The sequence below is a fragment of the Lactuca sativa genome, chromosome 5 (genome assembly GCF_002870075.4).
Source record: "Lactuca sativa cultivar Salinas chromosome 5, Lsat_Salinas_v11, whole genome shotgun sequence".
Classification (NCBI taxonomy): Eukaryota; Viridiplantae; Streptophyta; class Magnoliopsida; order Asterales; family Asteraceae; genus Lactuca; species Lactuca sativa.
Genome location: NC_056627.2, coordinates 103571170 through 103591180, shown reverse-complemented (window position 1 = coordinate 103591180; position 20011 = coordinate 103571170). Strand labels below are relative to the sequence as shown.

Below are 20011 nucleotides of genomic sequence, written 5' to 3'. Positions count from 1 at the left end.
GTAATTTGGGAGTACTTACTTGAGCTCGGCAGATCGCATGCACCACACCCTTATCTCGTTTAAAAATTTCTTTCTTTCTAAGTGCTTTCAAAATTCTTTTAGAAAACATTTTCCTTTTAAAAATCTTTTTATTTCCCCTTAGTTTGAGTTAAGATACACCCGGAAGTGTATCCGAATCCCTCAAACCAGGGTTTTGATACCAACTTGAAACGACCCAAAAATACGACCCAAAAATTTCATTTTTCAATATAACCAAAAACCATAATCTGTGTGCCATATCATAAAACCATACGTGATGTATCCCAAACATAATGAAAACACTGTGCGGAAAACTGTATCATATCTATGTCATATCAAAATCAAAAACTAAATCAACTCCCAGGATAAAAGCTGAAGCTGTGGTGTGTGCGATGCCATCATCCCGAGCTCTTCCCTCTGCTTGCGGAAGTACCTGAAACCAAAACTGAAACTGTAAGCACGAAGCTTAGTGAGCTCCCCCAAACTACCAGATACCATACAATACATATATAAAGCACATACTGGGCCTTGCCCACTGCATCAGACCGATGTCTGGAACTAGCTGCATCGGACCGAAGTCCGGAACTGACTGGGACCTTGTCCCCTGCATCGGACCAGAGTCTGGAACTAACTGCATCGGACCGAAGTCCGGAACTGACTGCATCGGACCGAAGTTCGAAACTGACTGCATCGGACCGAAGTCCGGAACTGACTGATCATGGCATAGCATAGAACATAACAACTATTATAATCACATATACTGCATACTGCATCGGAACAGAGTCCGGAACACATAACACAAATATGCTTGAATCACAAAGACATCAAGCACTCTAGCTACTACATCAGACCAAAGTCCGGGACTACTGCTAATTAAACGGGCCGACATTGTGGCCGTAGACCCGTTCCTACTGAAAGGAAACTCACCTCGTGAACTGGCTGCTGAGTGAATGGCTCTGAGGGCTAACTGTTGCTGCTCCGGTATCTCCCCGGCTACAAGTCCATAAACACACTCAATCAAATACTAAACACTGCACTAGGTAAAATGACTCTTTTACCCTTGGTCAAAGTCAACTCTCGGTCAAGGTCAACTCTCGGTCAAAGTCAACTCTCAGTTGACCTGACTCGCCGAGTTGGGCCGCCAACTCGCCGAGTCCCTATTCTCACTCCTCGACCCTACTCGCTGCTACTCGTCGAGTATGGCATCGACTCGACGAGTACCCTCTCGATCCAAGAACTCAGACAATCTTCATCCGACTCACCGAGTCATATGAACAACTCGACGAGTTATTCTTGAGCTTAAGAAGATTGCCTTGGACTCGCCGAGTTGTATGAACAACTCGCCGAGTCCCTCCATTACCGAGTCTACCCTCAAACTCGCTGAGTCCACTCCACTACTCACTGGTCCCACTCGACACCGCTCAAAAGGAAGAAATCGGGGACTCGCGACTCGACTCGCCGAGTCGTTCTTCCGACTCGCCGAGTCACAGCCATGCAACTATTCTACACTCAATTCTGCTCGAATCCATTACATACAAATGATAGATCTGAGTCCAATAAGCTGATTTACCACATAAAGTTTCCAACTTTACGTGTACAAACACATGAAAAAGGGAATAAAGGCTAAAAAGGCACTTAAAAGGGTAGATCTAGGGTTATGATGCAAAATAGCTCCATAAAGGCAATAGATCTGGGCTCTACAACTCCCAAATGAACAGATCTAAGGATATCTCGACATAATAGGGCTTCCATATCAACATAAGGCTTGAGAATAGCGTCAACTAGATCTAGAGGGGTTTTTAAAGCATAAAAGAGAAGGAAATCCGAAGATTACCTCAAAGAACTCTGGTTTTCCCTTGAATCTTTTCTCTACAACTCTTCTCCTTGCTCCTTTCTTCTTCTCCTTCTTCAAGCCTTCACAAATGCACACAAGATCACTTAAAATCACTCAAGAACGAATTAGGGTTTTCTCACAGCTCTCTAAGGGTGAAGGAGGCGAGAATGGAGGCTATAAGGTGGCTTAAATAGTGGGCAACCCGGGGATTTAGGGTTTCTCCCAGACAGACAGACTCGCCGAGTCGCCAGCTAACACGTGCTCGAAATCCCGTCCCTACTCGGCGAGTCAGGCTATGAACTCGCCGAGTCCCTCTTGCAAACTTCAAAATAAATTCTATGGAATCATCATACCGGAGACGGGTCGTTACATCATCACTAAACATATCAACTCAAATATGTAAGAGAAAACAACATGACATACAATTATTTCTTTTACTTAAATTGTTTTAGACAAATAAATAAGAAAGTTCACCTCCCAACAAGTATCTAACATTGTATGATTTGAATCTAAAAAGGAAAAATGAATAAGAAAGAAAAGATGGAAACTAGGAGAGAAAATACTGAGAATATGAGATAACATGAAACGTCCAGGCTGTATGATTCTTAAAGATATGAAAATTTAAGAAACAATGATATAAATTAACAAAAATAAATCGGTTCAATAGGAAGAAAACATACCAAATCAACAAAAATTGACCTTCATTTATAGAAAAAAATCCATCAATAATGAGATCTGCAAAATAAGAACATACTTTTAATGTTATTCCATTTTGATTATTAAATTTTCAAATACTAGAGAAAATCGAATTATGCCATTGAAGTACCAATAATCGACATAGTAAATTAAGGTTTTGTCGATTCCTAATGCAAAAATCAGATGACTACTCCATGACTGACGAAGTAATCGATGTTGGTGATGAAATTATCTTGAAATCGTTGATTTATATAGGAATCAGAACCCTGACTTGTAGCAGTCGAGAACTAAAAATTAGGGTTCGTGGGGACAAGAATCATTGGATGCTTGGCGCTTAATGGATTCAACCTCCAGGAGGTTAGAAGTTTGACATCAATCTTGAGGGAGGTTGAAGAACGTGGAAAGCTTAAACAGTAGGGAAACTGTAGGGAACGTGTGAGGGGAGACATGGAGAAGAATACCATCTTTAGTGGAACAGTGCATCAAGCAAAGAAACCATAAAATACTTGTAAATAGTGAATTAGAACGGTTGGGATGTAAATTTGAAGCGATCCAACGGCTGTGAGTGGGAAAACAGTTATCGACTCCCTGTGGTTAGAAATAATAATAATTCAAGGGTTTTCTTATGTAGATATATTACGCGGATGTTCTTATTGTGCATGTTAAAATTATGTACTTAGTTATATTAACTATGAGATAATACTTCTTGTGTTATATTTCTTGTATATGTATGTTCAAGAATCATTATTGAATGATGTTTCTAATAACATATGATCATATAGGGTCACACCTTTATCAAGTTGACATATTTTGAATATTTATTATTAATATAATTATTAATAATTACACAACTCTTGTACTTAATTAGTGAATAATTATTTTTTGTGAAAATAATAATTAAAGAGAGCGTAACTAATTATTATATAATATAGTACGATTTAATAAGTCATGAACAAAGTTTTTGACACTTTGACTAACCTTAGATTTGCTTGGTATTCACCATTAGTTACCTTTATGTAACTAGAGAAACTAGAAAAATCATTTTGTCTCATCTATACACCATGGCCGAAAATATGGGAGGCATGGGAGGTTTCTTATCAACCTATCTCCCATGTTCTCCATGCTTACTTTACTAGGTAATAATTTATAGTATTTTATCGAGTAACTTTTAACCATGTATGGTAATATATATAAAGGAGTGTAGAAGCTTGCAAAGTGGCTAGTTTTTTTCCATGCATTTCTTCTATATTTCTCTCTTCATGGCCGGGCTATCTAGTTCTCCCTCCTTCTTTCTCATGCAATCTTCTTGCTTGCTTTTTGGAGCTTCCTTTTGTGTCTTTCATTAGTGGTTACTTATGTAAGCACTTAAAGTCCTAAAGAATAAAGTATTACAAGAAGGAACTAGCATTTCTAGTGCCTTATTCTTGATGGTGGAAACTTGTAGAGAAGATCATCCTCTTTGATCTTTCTATCTTTATCAACTCCCCAAAACCAAGTAGGTTCAAATTCTTCAAAGATTGTCATTCTAAAACACCTTATGGTTGGTTTTCATATTATCCTAACCTCTTTAAAAGTATCCTTGGTGATTTTGTTTTGAAAACACCTTATATTTTGTATCAAAACACCTTATGGTTGTTATTTTTAAAGCTTCTGTTACGGTGTTTTATTTATGAAAAACTCTCTTATATTTTGTATCAAAACCCATCAATATTGATATATAAAATTATAAGTTTTTTTTAACAATATGATAATATAATTTTATATTAGAATCAAATTTTGAAATGGCTGCTACATGCGGTTTACGCATGAATAAGATTAAATATGATTCTTAATTTAGTGTTAGTGTTAAGTATTATCATAATGTAACACCTTTATTCTTTTTTTAGAAAAAATTAAAACTTTTGTATAGGTCTCTTTTATAAATTTCTTTACATAAAACATAATCTTTTAGATTAATAGCAATAGTCTCCAAAATAAAAATTTTAAAGCATATTAAAGATATTCAGCATATTAAATATAATTCGGACGTTGTTGCAATCAGGTCGCGTTCTTCCCTTTGTTCACCCCGGAGAATCATAATCATTAATAAACAATGAGTACGCTTAACTCTTAATGAGTAAAAAACAATACTTACTAATTATATTAAGTATATATTGCATAACAGATAAATACTTATCATATAATCCTAACACATATTATTAGTACCAACCATAAACTGTCACTTTCTGTAATAGGGTCACTCATGACAAAATTGTGATCACTTTGCATTATAGGGTTACTCATGATCATCCTTTAACCTTGATCACTTCCTCTTATAGGGTCACTCATGATCATCACATATACATATAAATTTAACTTAATAAACGAATTAATGCAATTCACTTGATCAATCTTGAATCAACTTAGTAGTTTGGTTTGCAGATATGCACAAACAACACATATCAAACTATAATACTGTATGGGTTACTGAGTATTTAATCATAGAAACTAATATCTAAATTCTTTATTAATCACACTAATAATGGATTGACTATCAAAAAGGAATTGGCCAGTCAAGACATTTGGGAGGCAAGACCATTTCGACATATAACTATAACATCTAGTTTCGAATGTTCCTGATTTTAGGATAAAGAGCCATAATTTTATTAGGTAAAGGTCTTAGGCTTCAAGGGAATAGATTTTAGATCTTATTGTATGTTGATAATGTTGGTTAAGTGATTTAATCCCTTGAATTTTGCGTTAGATCCAAAGGGGTAAAATGGGGAAAGTAATATTATGTACTTTTGCACTTATGAATAAATTAATTTACATATACTTTAAGCTAAAAGTCAGTGGATAGAATGGTGGGGCTTTTCAGTTCATCCGTATACATATAAAAATCACTGAAAACATAGTTATAAAAAAGAAATTATGATCGTTTGAAGCTGAAGTAGAAAACCAGAGAATCAGGAATTTATTGGAAAGCATGGTGCATCCTTTGAAATTGCGGGACGTCACCCGTCCAGTGGTCTGTGCATTTTTTTAGGGTTTTTGGGGGTATTTAAAGGCTATTAACCCCAAGTATTCATTGTTTTCAACCTCTACCTCCTCTAGAACACATGTAATGAAACCATAACCTCCATTGAAGTGTTTAGAACTAATCCTCTCTCCTAAATCCATTTGGTACTATCTTAATGTATATTTAGTGCTTTCTTTTGATGGTATTGAGCTCTAAAAGGAAGAATAACAAGAAATATTGGTCTTTGAAGTCATGTATTTGAAGTATTCAACATCTATTCACCTCTAGACCTTTGTAAGTCATAAAGTTCCAATCTTTATTGTGTTTTATATTCATATCTATGAATATTTGGCGTTTTAGTCCATTATATTGAGCTTTGGTCCCTTGGTGGCTTGTTCCATAGAGTTTTTGATTGATGTTTAGGATGATCTATGGTCATTTGATGGAGTAGAGAGTGCAAGTCATAGCTCTCTTTACTCTAAGCATGAAGAAAGATGGATTTTTGGCCATTTCTCAACTTAGTATTTTAGATATTGGAAGTTTGTAGCCTTATAATGGATAAAGTTGGAAACTTTATCCATTTAGACATCATGTTGATTCAAATCTAAAAGTGGAAGACTTGGGCTTATTAGATTAAAACAAGAAAGATGCATTTTTGGACTCTTGAGACTTAAATTATAGATATTGGTTGTTTAAACTATGGGAATAGATAAAGTTGGAAATGTTATATATTAAGTCACTTGGAAGAATTAGATCTAAGATTTGTGGCTTTGGACTTAGAGGATTATGTCCTTAAAGGCAAATGATATTAAGTCGAGAAATCACGACGTGGAGGGTCATTGGTCATAGTGTGGTAGAGGATATGTCTTGCATCTGTTTGTTCGAATCTTGTCCATGGTGTATGTAATGGCCGTGTTTCTAGGCTAAACATTAATATTGACATGATAGTCTAGGTTAAGCTTTGTGACTCATTTTGGAGAAATGAAAAGGAATTATGTGAATATTATGTGTTTTATGCTTAATTATTAGGGTTTAAATAATTAAGAATAAAAAACTAAATATTATATAAAGCTGATATCCATTAAGAAACTTGTAGTGGGCGTGACAAGGATTACAGATACATAAAGAACGCCAAAATCCGAGTTATAACGAAGAAGTTATGACCTGTCGAAGTTTCGCGATAAACCGGCACGGTGCCGAATGTCGAAAAAAAGTGAGTTTTCGATAAAATACTTTTTTGGCCTGAGTGATCTAAATGAAACTCGTAGTGTTCATTAAACCAAGAGTAGGTATAAAAAGAACACCCAAATCTGACTTCGTATGAGGAAGTTATGATTTTTCGAAGTTTCAGCTTAGTAGTAGATAGCTAAAAACTCAAATTTTAGATCAAGTGATTTTTAGCCGACACAATCTAAACGAGAATCGAAGGTCTCATCATTAGTAGCACAACGGTAAAAAGTCTGACGAAAACAGACGTCGGATGAAGAAGTTATGAATTTTTAACGGATTTCCTGTCCCGGTCTGTTAAAAATAATAATATAAAAATCAAATTCAAAATTAGCCGACGAAGTCTAAATGAAAGTTGTAGAGCGTAATTTTACCTACGCGTGCATATAAAGAACATCAAAAACGAAGCTCGTATGCGAAAGTTATGAATTTTAGAAGATTTTGGCACAAAATTCGAGAAAGTTCGCACAGATAAGCTTCACCTGGAAATGCCACGTCTCCCTCGCTGCATGCTTGCCATGTGTCTGAATTGCTGAGTCACCGGTGGCCAGCTGGCGAGGCGTGTCGCACCCTCCTCGCACCAATGGTTCGGTCCAATAAGAGGTTGCCCCGTGATTGGTGCAATATGAGAAAAGCCCTTACCCAAACGTTGACCCTCGTCATTCAGCAGAGTAGGGATGACAACCATGGACTGTTCTAAACGGTCTGTGGAACACTAGCAGGCTCGCAACCTGTAGGTGTTAATGGACTTGAGTGTTCATTCGCTGTACTCTATTCCCCTCATGAGTGCCTTTAGGGCATGTATGACTGGGGAAACCACTTAGTATGTTCATCAGCTGTATGTAAAACCCATTGACATGTATTGTGGGGGGGGGGACTCCCATGGGAAATACCGTCGATGAATATGAGCTATGGACTAGCACATGGCGACGATGTGACTTCGTGCCTATTTGACATAAATTGCTGAAGGAAAGCAATGTTGTCACCTTGTTGGTTGTTTTATGTTAGGATGTCTTTTTTGACATAACTTGCTGAGGAACCCCCAAAGCAATGGTGTCACCCCTAGTGATAATCCTTAGGCTAGGTCCCTTGTGATAGTTGTTTTAGGGACATAAAGTGAGGATAATGGGAATGGGTAATTAGGGTTATTTTGGTTGATGAAATTAATAAATTTATTGTTGATTGAGAACTTAATAAGTTTATTATTTATTGTGGGTTGAAAACCCTATATGCTCACTAGGCTCCCAAGCCTGACCAACTCAGTTTATTTGTATCATAGGTATCGATACGAAGTTTCTTTACACAGAGAGATTAAATGAGAAGTAGGTCACTAGTGTAAATGAATGTAAGTTTTGTTTATGCTTATGTTTTGTATTGACAATGACATCCCAATGGTTTAAGTGAATAAAATACATTTCTTCGAAAATGATTTGATAACATATTTATTATGTTTTTCTAGGAACAAATCCGCAACACTTTTAATCAAATGATTACTCTGAAATCATTTCAAAAGCCTAAATTAAACCGGTCTTTTCTTGCCATGAATTTGGGGATGTCACAGTTGGTATCAGAGCATTAGTTTAATCGAACTAAGAAACTGTAAGATTTCTAGACTTAAACTTAGAATGCTAAGTGATGATTGTGAGATGAGTGTCTGCTATATTTTAGATACGAGCACAAGTTTTTTTAGGAAAGATGCCTAAAATGTTTTATGTGTTAAATATTTTAACTTAGTAGAGAAATGAGTCATTTCAGTAACAGTCCAAGTAGAGCATTAGTAAACTATTATAGGTATAGTTTAGGAGAATGCTATTCATTACTTCTAGTAAAATGAAGCACGTAAGGAATCAATACCAAAACAGAACAAACATTGAAGAGAATCAAACAATACCAGAACAGAACAAACAGTGAAGAGAATCAAACAATACCAGAACAGAACATAACAAACAAGTTAGGTTGCTATAGCATGAGAACACACAAACATGATCTAATTATACTAATGAATCACTAACGCATTAGTGATAGTTATATTAGGTATACATGATCATATAACTTTAATGTGAATTACACAGCTTGTAAGAAATTACTGGGGTCGCATTTGGTTCCCTCAATCTGTTTACATTGAGAGCCTTTAGTAGGGGTTCTAGCTTTCACATTATGACCATAATAAAACAAATATGTTTTTAGGTTATTAGTACCTCCGCATGTCATTATAAACGACATAGTTATAAACTAGGGAGAATATACTTCTACATTTGACAAAGGACCAGTCGGGTTCAACTCAGAACAGAAGATGCCTTGGTAGAAGGCTACGATTAAAGGTTAGGATCATGGTGCTAGCTTTATGATTCCTTAATGTATACACTATAGGATACATATATGCTAGTAGATTCCGACAGCTAATAGGATGTGTGCTCTTCGCTGTAATTCCTGTTCCCGTTGGATGTGGGCTTGCACTGAGGTCACCCAATCTATTATCTACCCGAATCTATATATATCTATGCTTAGTATACATTAAGTCATCATAAGGGTACCAGGTATGGATCAGGTCATAGGACACAGAGTCAATGCACAGTTATTCTAGTACAAAACTTACTTATCAAAGATAGTATTTTTGGTAGACAAAACTAGAGATTTCCCAGAAAAGGGCTTAATCCATTTTATTAAGCCAATACAGTTTTAGAGACTTTAAGTGAGTTAACTCTATAACACCTTAGTTTATACAGCATGTTTATATATAAAACTAATATCCGATAAATAGCTAAATGTGTGTTTTCCCCCAACATCCTGTTCCCGTTGGATGTGGGCTTAGGGCAGATTCCCCCAATTAACTATCTACCCGATATCAGATTATATATAGCAGTATAAACAAAGCTATTATAAAAGTAATCACCGTAGTCAATATTTTACTATAAGAAATATAGGTTTTCTTAAAAGAACTCTCCATTAGATATAAATGAGCCATTATATATAACTCCATGAGTAACAAGTGAATACACCAATGTTATATATGACAACGATCTAACAACCAATGGAATGTGTGCTATTCGCCTTACTTGTTGTTCCCCGTTAGGTTGTGAGTTTAGGACAGATGCGCATAATTGATTGTTTGTTTACTCTAAGTATGTATAACGTGTACCCACTTAGTACACATAGAAAGGCTTGTAGTGTCATTTTACTTAATTTCCATTATAGTAGGAAATATAGGATTTTCTAGAGGAACAGGCGAAGTTTTCAAAACAGAACTTACAACTTACATCACTTGTGCATATACATTTTCAACCACATTTTTACAGCTTACTCACATCACTAAAATCTTATGAACTCACCAGCTTAATTGCTGATCAACTCTTTCAAATAACTTGTACTCTCATGAGACTATTAGACAGGTGCTCGTGCTGGGAATTTAGAAGATGGAGCATTACAGCTTAAAGTCTTGTTCTGTTATTTGTTTATGACTTCTATGTTTTGTGAACACACACATTGTAAACACTTTCTTTCTTAATGAAATGGTTGTTCATTACTTGCTTACCATATACATATCTCGTGATACTTTACATGACGTCCTCCACCCCTGAATGTTTCCGCCGTTCCGGTTTTGGGGTGTGACAAAATCTCTATTTAATTAATCACCATTCAGTTACAATTTATTATTGCTACATTGGTTCAAAAAATCAACTAACTACTAAAATACAAAATCTAATATCATCTCTAATCCCCATGATCCTATCATGCTCGACGTGCTTGACGTTGCCTAATCCCTTTGTAAGAGGATCAACATGATTATCCTCCAATGATACACGTTTTACCATGAGTTCACCTTCATTTACTTTATGTCTAATGTAGTGGTTTCCCTTATCGATCTGCCTGGATCTACCATGATCCTTTGGTTCTTTAGTTCAAGTCATCACACCCTCGTCGTTGCAGAATATCTCTATTGGATCTTGGATTGATGGAGCAACTCCAAGATCTGCTATAAAATTCTTCAACTACATTATTTCCTTTACCTCCTTTCTTGATGTGATGTACTCTGATTCACAAGTAGAGTAAGCCACTGACTGCTGCTTGGATCTCTTCCAAGTCATTGCTCCACTATTCAATAAAAAAACCTAGCTAGATTGTGAAAAACTATTATCATGTTCTATTTAGAAGTTGGCATCACTATAGCCAATCACCTTAAGCTCATCTTTTCCACCAAAACAAAGACCATATCTTTCGTTTTCCACAAATACTTAAGAATTTTTTTCACAACAGTTCAATACTTTAGTGTGCTAAACCAGAATTTCCGTGATATATGCTAACCATGCTCAAGGCATAAGCCACATTAGGTCGAGTACATTTCATAACATACATGATTGATCCTATAGAGAAGCATATGGGACTCCACTCATTGTATCTATTTCCTTATCGCTACTAGGAAATTAAGTCTTGCTCAACTTAAATGTATGATGCATCGGTAAGTACCTTTTCTTGGAATTCTCCATACTAAAACATTTTAATATTTTATCCAAGTATCTACTATGGCTAAGTCCTAGTAAACGTTTCTGTTTGTTTTTGTGAATCTTTATTCCATGAGTATAACTAGCCTCTCCCAGATCCTTCATAGAGAAATATTTTCCAAACCATGACTTAATTTATTGCAAAGTTGGAACATCATTTCCTTTTATTCCAAGAATATAAGTATCCTCTCCCAGACCGTTCATAGAGAAATAGTTTCCAAGCTAAGACTTAACTTATTGCAAAGTTGGAACATCATTTCCTATTAGGAGTATGTCATCCACATACGAGACTAGGAAGGTCAATACACTCCCATTAGATTTGATATATACACGCAAGAATCATCTTCACTTCTAGAAAATGTAAATTCTTTGACCTTTTTGTAGAAGCAAAGATTCCAGATATGAGATGCTTGTTTCACTCTATAGATGAAATTCTCAAGCTTGCACACCTTATTAGGGAATTTGGCATGTTCAAAATCTTATGGTTGATCCATGTAAACATCATCATCTAGTTACTTTTTAAGGAAACTAATTTTAACATGCATTTTCCATAATTCATAGTTACAATGAGAAGTTATGGCAAACATTACCCTAATTGACTTAATCTTAGCAACTGGTGAAAAGGTCTCATCATAGTCTATCCCTTGGGTTTGAGTAAAGCCGTTTGCAACCAGCCTTGCCTTGAAGGTCTATACATTACCACCCATGTTAGTCTTCTTCTTGAAGATTTATTTGCAAGCTACGATATTCCAACCATCAGCTTGATCGACCAAGGTCAAAATTTGGTTATCATACATGGATTAGATCTCGCTTTCTATTGCCTCTTTCAGTTTAGCATCCTCAGGGACTGCCATCATTTCTTTTTAGCTAGCCAACTCATCCAAATTTACAAGTGTGTTATCATTGATAAATATGTCCCCATTTTCCGTTATATTGAAACCATAAAACTCAGGTGGTACGGTAACTCTACTAGATCGATGAAGAGGTAACGATCTGTCAATGGGCTTAACAGGTTCAGCCTCACGTTTAGAGCTCCTGTCATCAAAGGTTCCTTCATTGGATGAATCTTGAGTTTCTTTAAGATCAATTGCAGTGCCATTTTTCTTTTTGGATATGATCTCTCTCTCTCTCTCTCTCTCTCTCTCTCTCGAAAGACTCTCCTTCGAGTTACGAAGACCACATTCTCACTAGGTCTGTAGAACAAGTATCCAAATGAATTTTATGGATAGCGAATGCAAATACATCTCTCAACTTTGGGTTGCAATTTATCTTAGGTCTTGCGTCTAACAAAAACCTCACATCCCCAAAACTTGATATGTACGAGCGAGGGAGGTTTCCATGTCCACTTCTTATGAGGTGTTTTAGCAACCTTCGTGGTAGGAACAATATTTAGAATATGGGATCTTGTTTCTATATCATATCCCCAGAATGATATAATAAGGGAAGATCAACTCATCATGGAACGGACCATGTCTAATAAGGTTCAATTACGCCTCTCACTATTTTTCAAATGATAGGTCAAAATGAACTGATCATAATTACTAGGTTAGGACTTATGCACCATGTCCATGACAAGCTCCTTGTCGAAGTTCACATTGATCTTTTCTAATCTTTCCATGTGTCTCTGCATTTTATGCACATAACGACACATAGATTCCCCATCTTTCAACTCACACACCATAAGGGCCTCAACAAACTCATAACACTCGTGTCTTGCTTTCTTGAGAAACATCTTGGAAAGATCCAAGTTCATGTCATAGAGCCAATAGTCCTCACATGTCTTTTGCATCATAGGTGTCGTGATTGAAATCATAATACAAACAACCTTTTTAGCATCATTAATATGCTGGTTTTAATTATACAATTCTTAAGGATTAGCAGATTCTTTGTTAATTTATGGGATTGGAACCTTGAGAGCATATTCTTTATTCATGTATCTCAACGCATCTTCAAATTAGATAACCAATCCATGTAGTTGGGACTAGTAAGCTTGTATTTTGAGAGGATAGACAAGAGAGTGAAGTTGTGAGTGGTTGGAGTAAGAGGAGAAAGGTCACCATTTCCAGACATCTAAAACAAGAGATAAGATTTTAGTTAGTTGATTCAATCTTTAATATTTTAACCTACATTGATATTCAAGGCTCGGATCCTTAAATACATTTCAGAATTATGAAGAGGGATGTCGTAATATAATTATGAATTTATTTTAGGTGGGTAAAGCATTTTCCCAATTTCAATCTAATATGAAATACCTAAATCATTTGAGATTCATTGAAATATTCAACGGCATGTTTAATCTCTGATTATGTTCTTCAATTTTTGCTTGGGATGCCGATGATCACAAATAAAATGTGAATAAGAATGCCAACCCGCATGACATGCTTGAGGTCATTTATGATCTCACATTGATGTGCCGGTTAACCGGACACACTCCATCAACAACCATAAATTTGAGTGTGTGCCATCACTTCATCTTTGTAGTCTCACATTAGTGTGTCAGTTAACGACGCACACTCCACTAATGACTCACAAAGAAATGATGTGCATTTTAATGGATTAACATACATTTTAATATTTTTCCTAAAGTACCTAGAGTGAGATTTTGTAAAAGGTTTTAGTACTTTAAACATTATACTTTTAATTGGATTATGTGCTATCAAATCCGTTCGGCTAACGACCCTCCACCATACGAAGAAGCGATTGGTGAAAATGACACCCATTCAACGGTCATTTTATAAATCGTTTTCTTATACATCTCTTATAGTATTGCTTCGTGAATGAGGCGTATTAGAGATTTGATTGACTTTCAATGGTACATATAATATTATACTCTTATACATATAAAGAAGGTGTATTTTAAAACTTTTTAAAACACACAAGGTTCAAATGATATTAATATAGTTAACTTTTAATAATTAATATTTGAACTAAATAAGATTTAAGAATTATCTTTTGATTAAACTTTTAATTAATTAATATAAATCTCATTAAAGGATAATTATGTTAACTTACCATAGATCATTTAAAAACTTCCTTATATTCAAATTAAGATTTCTAATTATCTGGTTATTATATTCAAATTTTAGACATTTAAAATAATATTGATAAACTAATAATTAATATATATTTTGAATAAGGCAAGTAAATACAAAAATTCGAATTTCAGGCAGTTCCCATGTCGTGGTAGAGGACTACCCAAGCCGTACCAATACAGATTGTCGATTTTTTTTTTCTAGTTTCATCTTCTATTAGTACTAATGGAAAAGCATGGCTCTAATACTGCTATTGAGATTTTCATGTTAAAATCAATTTGTACATGCGAGATTTCACTTAACTTTTAAAGGTACATACAACCTAATGGATCTATGTGTTTTCTCAATTCATAGCAACATATTTATGAAACAAAAATTATAAACCCAATGAATCAAATTCATGAATAGATCCACATAACTTTTAGATTAAGTCGAATTAAGCTAATAAAAAAACACTTGATAATCTCCTTATAAACTAGCTCCAAAAGTATGGTTATCTCTAATGTGTCTCACCCAAAATTCAGAAAAACTCTAGGTTTGAAGGATAGAGGGGAGAGATAAGAGAAAACTCAGTTTATCTTTACGGTTAGGAGTGGCCGAAAATACCAAGGGTACATCCCTTTATACGGCTGCCTAATACTCCCAGAAATCGTAGATTTAAACTTAAAATAATAATATTTCAAATCAATAATTATCTACTTTCCTATTATCGGTTGGAGGCTTCTAAAATATCTCTCAAGAGCCGCTAAAACCGTTTATAAGTAGGAGGATTCTAGATCATCTATTTTTTTTTTTAACTTTTGAACAATTACAGTTCAACCTTTGCATCTTTAATTTATTCTAATTAATTTTTATTATTTCTTAATTAATTATTATTATTCCTAATTAATATATTAGTCATATAATATATTCATAAATCATTTATCTCTCTGCTTTTATCAATCCAAGTTATTTCATGGTTATGAGGACAACTCAAAAAGACTTTATTTTTATTCATCAATATTATATCAATTTAGTTAGTATTTTAGACATCTTAATGCAACAACTAGAACCATATTTCTTATAAACTTCTTTTCTTGGTTGTTATTAGAGTAATAAGAAACTCTTCACCATCCTTCACCATCAATTATAAGAACAAAATCTTTAGTTTCATCATCATTTTCTTCACCTTATTTATTATCTAGAACATACTTTCCCCGACCAACTGTTAACACTAGTGTGATTATACCCCCATACAAAGCTCTTTCTCTTTATTTTTCCTCGGTCATTTCTTTTGCATCATTCTCATGCGACTTTAACAAATTATACAACGTAGTTAGAGAATATGAGTAGAAATTTTCATGAGACTTTATCATTAGAATTTTTTTTTCCATTCTCTGTAAAGACATTTAATAAAATTGATACTGATTTCAAGATCTCCATTACCAATTTTGAATTTATCCAACATTAATATAATAATTGTAACGACCAAAAGCCTGATCAATTGTTTTATTTTCCTTTTTCTTAAAATCACTTAATTATTAAATTATATATGTAAAAATAGTTTTACTTAGCATATACATTTGGAGCAAGTCCACCTCCTAATTTATTCATGCTTCTTTTTCCATTTTCATTTTTCTTCTTATTTGTAGCAAGAACAGCCTCACTGTCGATTATAAGAAAAAACAACAAACAAAACATAGAATAAATGGACCTTCTTTAATTACCCCCTATAAATCTTCATCCATGCGATAAGCCCTTTCATCATGATGATCATAAAGTAACAATAGGGTTTTGTAAAAAAACCAAGAAGATTAGCATAGTCAATCATCGTATAAGTGCTATCGAATATATTAAATAAGGTATAAAAACTTCAAACGGTTTTTAAGAAACAAATTTTAAAAGTGGAATGCATAACTAAGAATAAATTTAGACTTGTAATGAAATATGAATGAATTTCCACAAAGATATGAAATAACACTATTTTGACACCACCAAAAGAGTGTTAGATTCAAGAACAATTAAAGATTTAATGCAAAATTATGAATACCAAGAAGTAAATAGTGTGTATGCATAGGGATGGCAAAAAGCCCCATACCTAATGGGGAACCCGAAACCCGCACCCGTTTTGACTGGGGAATCCTCAGGTTAACCGGGGATGGGGGCGGGGATGAGGAATACCCGAAAAAAAAAGTGGGGATGAGGATGGGGATGGGGATACCCATAATCCCCGACCCTGGACCCGCCCCCGACATATATTAATATATAAAAATAATACAGAACATATATTTATAATATAGTTTATAATACATAAAATTTGATCTAAGTAACCTAACTCATTAGTAATTACTTGGTTGAAATTATACTTTTTGCTTTTTCTTTTATATTTTATAAAATCTTTAAGCTTATGCTGGTAAAATTGAAATATAAAGTTTTTTCTTACGTAAAAGCTTGCATGTTAAATGAGAAAAATAAATCCCCGTTTCCCAGTTGGGGATCCCCAGTCCCTGTTGGGGGTGGGGATGCGGATAGGGATTGGAATGAGAATTTGGAGATGGAGATGGGGATTGGGGTCCCATGTGTTTCTTGCCCCCATTGCCATCTCTAGTTATGCTCTTTAAATAGATGAAAGAATGGATTACAATGAGTAGTTCCAATGACACTAAAGTTATTAGACTCTAAAACCGATAATCTCTCTAAATGACAATATATATATATATATATATATATATATATATATATATATATATATATATATATATATATATATATATATATATATATATATATATATATATATATATATATGGGAAGGTTCATGCAAAAATGCAAATAATTTTCGAAAACGCGAAAAAAAGAAAAACCTATGAGATTGTGCCATCTCAACATTATCTTTTTGGACAATAATTCATCAAAACTTTGAAATACATGATGATAATCGATAATAGCTGAGAAATTGTGTCATATTAGCAAAATATGATTTTTGATATTTTTTTTTATGAAAACGTGAATTTAAAAATGATTAAGTACGTGAAAAAAAAGTAATTATTAAAAACGTTTTTAAATCTATATTATCATAATACAATCTAATGTAAACTTATTATCTTTAATTTATTGCTAATAAATTTATTTTTTATAGTACATGTGTTTAATTTTTATGAGATCAAATTTGTTTTCGCGTTTTTGCAAAATATTTATGTTTTCGCATAAACCTACTTTTATATATATATATATATATATATATATATGAGAGGGATACATTGACATCACTAATGTTTTTTAGATCAATAGAACGTTTCTAGTGGTTATACTATTTTATGAATTAAAATAAATGTCATCTTCATCATTCTAGTAAATTAAATTAATCTCCAAATAAATGATCACACTCACCAATGGTAAAGTTTATTTACACAAATTTTCTTTTATAAATTTAATAATATATCCTTATCTATCTAAAATATTTTAAAAAAAAAACTCCCTTATTTAGTTAGTTATTTGTTAAACACAAATCATATTTTTATACGAACATATAAATTAAACTATATTGATTCTTTATTTATATACGTAAAATATGAAAAAAATGTTATACAAAAAGAAAATAAAAAACATTGAAAATAATATGTTATAGTTAAAAGATGTAAAATCAAATATCATTAAAATAGAAGGGGTTAAGCGTACACTTTATGATAGTATATTGACCACTCAATATATATTGAGTGGTCAAAATAAAAAAGAAAAAAAACTATGTGGTCCAATGATATTAAGTGATCAATTAAAAAATATAATATCCACAAAAACAATGATAATTTTTTTTTTCATTTTAAGAACCAATAATTTCATTCATCAATTATCTCTAAAACCATCATCAAATAAAATATTAAGAGTAAATTACATGAATGGTCTCTATGGTTTGGGGTAATTTTCACGTTTAGTCCCTAACTTATTTTTTTAACTCGGAAGGTCCCTACTGTTTGTTTATGTTACACACTTGGTCTCTACTGTTTGTTTTTGTTACATGCTTGGTCCCTGTGTTACCTAAAAATACTATTATTTAAATAGGGAAAAGTGATGGGGGTAGATAAGGTATGGTGAGGGAGATAGTGTTAGGGTTGCGTTTATTTAAATAAATTAAAAAATCAATGACAAAATAATCTTTTTAGGTAAGACAGGGACTAAGCGCATAATAAAAACAAACAGTAGGGACCTTCCGAGTTAAAAAAATAAGTTAGGGATCAAACGTGCAATTTACCCTAAACCATAGGGACCATTCGTGTAATTTACTCAAATATCAAATATCAAAGAACAGTTATCCAAAAAGTGCGGAAATCATGAGGGGAGGATGTTGTGACATTACGTTGGGCCATTCACTTTCGTAGCAGAAGTACCTAAAACCATAAACATAAACTGTAAGCATAAGGTTTAGTGACTTCCCTAAAGTACCATATGTAAAACATACATCTGGGCCTAGCCCTGGGGTGTATTCAAGCCTAAAACACAAATATGGGCCTAGCCTTAGGGCCCATCCCTGGGGTTTATTTCAACCCAATCAAACAATAATGGGCCCACCCCTAGGGTTTATTTCAACCTGATCATATAATTATGGGCCTAGCCCTAGGGTTTATTTCAACCCTATCAAACAATAATGGGCCCAACCCTGGGGTTTATTTCAACCGGATCACACAAACATATAGGAGTCACATAACAACTAGCATTCTACATAACAAAATACTGGGTCGGCATTGGTGCCTTCTGTTGGATTAATGTCTAGGTCCATAACTATAATTGGTAAGACTTGACCTGACCCGACATGGTCCATTTGGGTTGCATGTCATCGGGACAATTGGATTGACAAGATGAGGAAAAAGGATACTAGTGATTTATATTAATATATTATAAGTTCTAATATATTAATATATAATCATATTATTTAATTAGTATTGATCAAGAATTAATTATAATTAATTAAGTGATCAAAAGGAACTAATTAAATATAGACTCTTAGATATATATGTATGATGGGCCAAGTTCATTTTGGTTGGGCTAAGCTTTCATGGATAGTCCATGGAGTGTTTAACCCATGGATCATATGAAACGAAAGGTCATGGGTATTAGGGTTTAACCCTAATCTCCACAATATATAAAGATGTCATTGGTTGGTGAAATTAGTACTAGTGTGTGTATACAAAAAGGGCAAGGCCGATTTCACTAGAGAGAACCAAAGTATCCTTATTCTCAAGGTTATTTCAAGTGTTCATGGTATTGTGTGAACCATTTGAGGTATCACACTTGGGGCACTAGGCACTCAAGCTTCATGAAGACAAGTTACATCAATAAGGTATGTATTCTATCCATTTTATTACCCAAGTATCAAAAGATTGTGTAGGGTCCATTAGGTGTTGCGTCTTGGGCTCAGTTCATAGTCCAATTTTGTATCCGGATTGGGCCTGTCCATCCGTGATTTATTTATTAGGGTTTAGTATTTATAGATGCTTGCATGCATCTTTGTACGTAAGATTTGGAGTCGATCATTCACAGCGAATACTTTTGTAACCCTAAACAGCCTCTACAGCAGAAGTTCTTTATCGAGCTCTGCTGAGGCGTGAATCTATTGAATCATTCAGCATATTTTGATTCATTCTTGTGTTTGATATTTCTGTTAGTATTATTGTGATTAACCTGTTTAAAGATATAAACGATCAAAGAGTTTTTCAACTCATCAATTGGTATC

The 20011-nt window shown here is 34.0% G+C and overlaps 1 protein-coding gene across 1 annotated transcript in view; it reads right to left on the bottom strand.

The window, feature by feature from the left end:
- The window catches only part of LOC111898017 (protein SOSEKI 2), a 39857-nt gene extending 26793 nt beyond the window's left edge, over positions 1-13064 (bottom strand). The window contains exon 1 of the mRNA XM_023893963.3: positions 12834-13064. Coding sequence (XP_023749731.2) covers positions 12834-13064 — 231 coding nt within the window. The remainder of the gene's footprint in view (positions 1-12833) is intronic.
- Between the last annotated feature and the right edge of the window lie 6947 nt (positions 13065-20011).